At 35.6% G+C, this 4,765-nt stretch overlaps 1 protein-coding gene across 1 annotated transcript; it reads left to right on the plus strand.

The window, feature by feature from the left end:
* Positions 1 to 361: 361 nt before the first annotated feature.
* Positions 362 to 2,881, plus strand: LOC136204213 (protein STRICTOSIDINE SYNTHASE-LIKE 4-like). The gene is made up of 4 exons (XM_065995424.1): positions 362 to 798; positions 868 to 935; positions 1,012 to 1,248; positions 2,390 to 2,881. Exons 1-4 carry the CDS (start codon positions 436 to 438, stop codon positions 2,793 to 2,795), a joined length of 1,074 nt encoding a protein of 357 aa, XP_065851496.1. The 5' UTR covers positions 362 to 435; the 3' UTR covers positions 2,796 to 2,881.
* The last annotated feature ends 1,884 nt before the right edge of the window (positions 2,882 to 4,765 follow it).

The following is a 4,765-nucleotide window of genomic DNA, read 5'->3' on the forward strand; positions in this document are numbered from 1 at the left end:
TTAGGCCATGTCCCTTTCGTGGCTTTCATGGCAACGAACGTGGTTCTGAGTGGGAGTCTTGATGCTTCGTTTAGGAATTTGGGGCGGTTACTCGCTTCACCCGTTTCCGCTTATTCGGGTCCCATTCGGGGCGGTTACTCGCTGCGCCCGCTTCCTTTATTCGGGTCCCATCCGATCTTAGACCATGGGTCTAAGTATGGGCTGGGCCTGCGAAATGAATATGACCCGGTTTAGCCTCGCGGGTCATCACCACCTTATCTCTATTTCTATTTTAACTTATCCCTAAAATGTACTGTAGCATAGAATTGAAGCCGAATAAGATATGAAGATTCGATAAGGACAAAAGGTAAGAAAAATGGAGTGATCAAACATTACCTTATATGGATGCTTATCCTCTCAGTAACATTATCTCATCTCATATGAACTTTCTGGATCATGAAGCTTTTCCCAACTTGTTTAACCTTTCTCCTTGCTTGTTTGCTTGCTATATTTCTTCAAATATTCTACTTCTCACCCATATCTCCTGACTTCCTTCAAATCCCTCCTCCACCCTCTAATTTCCTCCCCAAAAATAACAAGTTACAGGAAGTGATTAAACTCGGAGAAGGACATTTAAAAGGCCCCGAGGATACTTGTGTGGACAAAGATGGTTTACTGTATGCAGTGAGTAGAGATGGTTGGATCAAAAGAATGTATGAAAATGAAACTTGGGAGAATTGGAAGAAAATAGAAAGTGATGCTTTACTTGGTATCACTACATCCAAAAATGGTGGTGTTATTGTTTGTGATGCTGAAATTGTAAGTAAATGTTGTCAATCTCTTGTTTATTTCTCTGATTTTGTTAATACAATTTAATTATTTCATCAGGGTTTGCTTAAGGTTACTGATGATGGAGTAACTGTTCTTGCATCTGAAATTAATGGATCAAGAATAAGGTAACTAATAATTCAAATGTTCTTCTTTGCCTATGTTAGCAGGCCAATTTCTAATTTTTTTTGAAGATTGAAATAGATTTGCAGATGATGTGATAGAAGCATCAGATGGTAGTCTGTATTTCAGTGTGGCAAGCACCAAATTTGGGTTCCATGATTGGTATCTGGACGTTCTTGAGGCTAAACCGCATGGCCAATTGCTCAAGTATGATCCATCACTCAACCAGACTTCAGTTCTGCTACAAGATTTAGGTTTTACAAATGGTGTTGCTCTCTCTGCGGAAGAGGATTATCTTGTTTTCTGTGAAACTTGGAAGTAAGTAATTTCTTTTAAGGCTTTTTTTATTAGGAAGAGAAAAATAAAAAAATAAATTTTATGATTACATTTGTTTTCGATCGGCACTCTTGTGGCATAAAAATTCACAAACTGCTATCTTGAGGTTTATTCTGTTAGCAAACACAGAACAAATTAACTAACGGTGTTAAAAAATAGTCAAAAGTCAAAAGAAAAAGAGTTAATTTTATCTTTATATTTATTTATTTTATAAATTAACCTCATTATTATCTAATTATCACAAACAAACCTCCTTATAAATTAATATTTGTTTTGCCATTTTTATTAAAGAGAGAGAAGATAGTGCAATTTATTTTTATTTTTTATTTTGTGGTTTTTTGTGATAATTAGATAATAAGTGGTTAATTTATCAAATAAATAAATATAAGGACAAAATTAACTCTTTTCTCTTTGACTTTTGATTTTTTTTACATCGTTAGTCAATTTAGCATTCGTTTGCTAACAGAATGAACCTTAAAATACCAATTTGTAAATTTTTAAACCACAAAATACTGATGAAAAACATATGTATCATGTCCAAATTTAACTCCAAAAGTTTTTAGAAAGTGAAGATATACCTTTAAATAAGAAATGATAAAATTCTATCCTTATCTTATCAACTTGAAGCAATTTAAATCCAAATAATAGTGCATGGAATAATTTTAAACATAGATAATAAAACCCATAAAACAGAACTCTTACCTCAATTCAGAGCTGGACAAAAAGGTACAGATATTGGTCATGGGCAACCACTCCTTAGGAGAGGTGATTTCTCATGTCCACCCTTCAAACTTCATCCTTAGGGTGGTAACTCCTTTCCTTGGGGGGTAAAGAAATATTTTTACACTCGATCTATATAGGTTCGGTTTTATTTTCTACACTCGAAACAGTTAAAAGTTGTTTCTCACACTTTCTAAGATTAAAATTGCTCCATATTAGAAACATTGGTTACAAAATTTTAACATTCTTACTTTAAGGTATATTTATACTTGTGAAAAACGGCATGGACAAATTTAGAACTTATCCCTTTATTTTATTATTCCATTTTATGTTGCCAAGTTTGAATAATCACATCATTGCCAATTCCTAACTAATCCATGTTTGGTGCATGCACATGGATCAGATTCAGGTGCCAAAGGTATTGGTTGAAGGGGGAGAACACGGGAAAAGCAGAGCTTTTTATAGACAATCTTCCAGGTGGACCCGATAATATAAATCTAGCTCCAGATGGAACATTTTGGATCGCTTTACTAGAGTTGATAGCAGAAGGGCGTGAGTTTGTGCATTACTCAAAGGCATTGAAGCACATAGTTGCTTCTTTTCCAAAATTAATAAAACAACTGAATGGTGTTTTTAAGAGAGCATCGGTTATGAATGTAAGAGCTGATGGAAAGATTATAAAGAAATTTGATGATCCAGATGGAAAAGTTATGACCTTTATCACTTCAGTTTTGGAGTATAAGGATCATCTCTTCCTCGGAAGTTTGAACACTAATTTTGTTGGAAAACTCTCTTTGAAATCTACTTAAATGATTCCACCTAGAAGATAATATAACGATATTTGTAGCAGTTTGTCGTTTTTTATTTTTTCTAATCTCAGTAAATATTTTGTTAATGAGAATTCGTTACTACAAATTATGATGGTTTAAAAATTTACAAATGCAAGTTTGAAGTTTCTTCTATTTATAAAGACAAATATTTTCGATTGCAAAATCATAGATCAAGATGTGAATGCTAATATATTTTTTTTATAGACGATAAACCAAAATAATCTTAAAAGCTTAAAAATTTAGGAGACTTCGAAATTAGGTAGAATGAATAGAAATGAATCAACAATTCCCATATTTGGGGATAAAAAATACTCGAACCAAAGATTATAGTCAACATCTAAACATACAGTAGAGAAACCTATCTTTTGAATAGCATCTCATGTTCAAATCTTCAAATTGAGTTGACAGTAAACATCTATAGAGGTTACATTTAATACTGCATTTTTTTAATTTTTATGTTCTACCCAACAGTTCATTATAGCAATATTATGGATGGATGTTGAGAGAAGGACTTAATTGAATAGATTTTATTTTATTGAACTGAAATTAAAATTCTATAAAACTATTTTGACACTACTCACCAGTTAGGGATACACACTCACCATTAAATTGATGCTCATTTCTCAACGCACCTGCTACACCAAGAATACCCAAGCTATCGTATTTACAGCAACCACCTAGGTGGGTGAACTACAAGCAAAAAATGATTTAATAATTAGTTTAATGGGCAAATTACAAATCTAGACTAATTGATATGGTCCATTAACATATTTGACACACTTTGCAAACTTTCATCCATTTTGAATAAAAAATACCCTTAATTCTATATAACCTAACCTCCAACAACCTCTTTTTCCTTTTCGGTTATTTCAAATTCTTACAACAAAATTCATCAACTCTGATGCGGACATCCTAACTGGCAGCACTGATCACACGTGCTCTGGCGGATCCTCAGACATCAAACCCACGGAGGATATACCGAGAAGGGCGGATCCCCAGGACATACGAGTGGGGCGGATCTAGGAGTACACAAAGAGGCGTATTAACATCTACCCTATGCGGATCTCTAGGTTTACTTCCTTTCGAAGTTATTCACCAACAACCCTGACAATCCATACCTGTACCATTGTACTGATTTTCGGGGCGTATCACCTATTTTACCCTTTTATGGATAACCTTATTAAAACCCTAGTAGGGGTAGTCCTTGTCTTTTATTATCATTAGGGGGATGTATTTAAACCCTCATTTTGTAAGCATGAGATAACTTTTATCAATCAAAATCATTCTCTTTGAGAACCTAAGGTTTATACCTTGTTTATTGGGATTCACTCCTTCTAGTTTAGCTAGAGAAGAACCTCTTTGTTGGTTTACGATTAAAACCTTCATTTATCGCTTTCAATCTGTATCAGTTGGTATCAGAGCCGATCGTTTCCTGACCCGAAACTTCTTTTGGCAATGGTTCAACCCCGACAACCGCAAGATTCCATGGAGACCAGTGATCGGAGGTATGAGGAGCTGAGGGAGCACCTCGCGGAGCAGATCCAAGCCAGCCATGAGCGGCAGAGGCAAACCGACCAACGGTTCTTGGAGCTAACCACCTCCCTAGAAAACTTCAAGCTGGAGGTTATGGCTCTAATCCGACCAACCACGGGAGGCTCAACCCAGAGAAAGGAAGGAGTCCCTGAACCGCAGCTTCCACAAATGGGTCCTAGGGATCCTGAGGTAAGAAGACCCAACTATGTCTTTGTGCATAATGCTGATAGTGATAGTGATGACTTTGAGGGTATTGGGGATGATGATACCGTTAGAACTACGAGGTATGTTGGGCCTGTTGACAACCGACGTGTGGAGGTTGCTAGAGTATCCCTAGGTCTAGGAAACTTTGATAGAGATGATGCCTTTAAGCTAAAAATAGACTTACCATCTTTTGGAGGCGAACTTGATATAGA

Source organism: Euphorbia lathyris, chromosome 8 (genome assembly GCF_963576675.1).
Source record: "Euphorbia lathyris chromosome 8, ddEupLath1.1, whole genome shotgun sequence".
NCBI classification, from domain to species: Eukaryota; Viridiplantae; Streptophyta; class Magnoliopsida; order Malpighiales; family Euphorbiaceae; genus Euphorbia; species Euphorbia lathyris.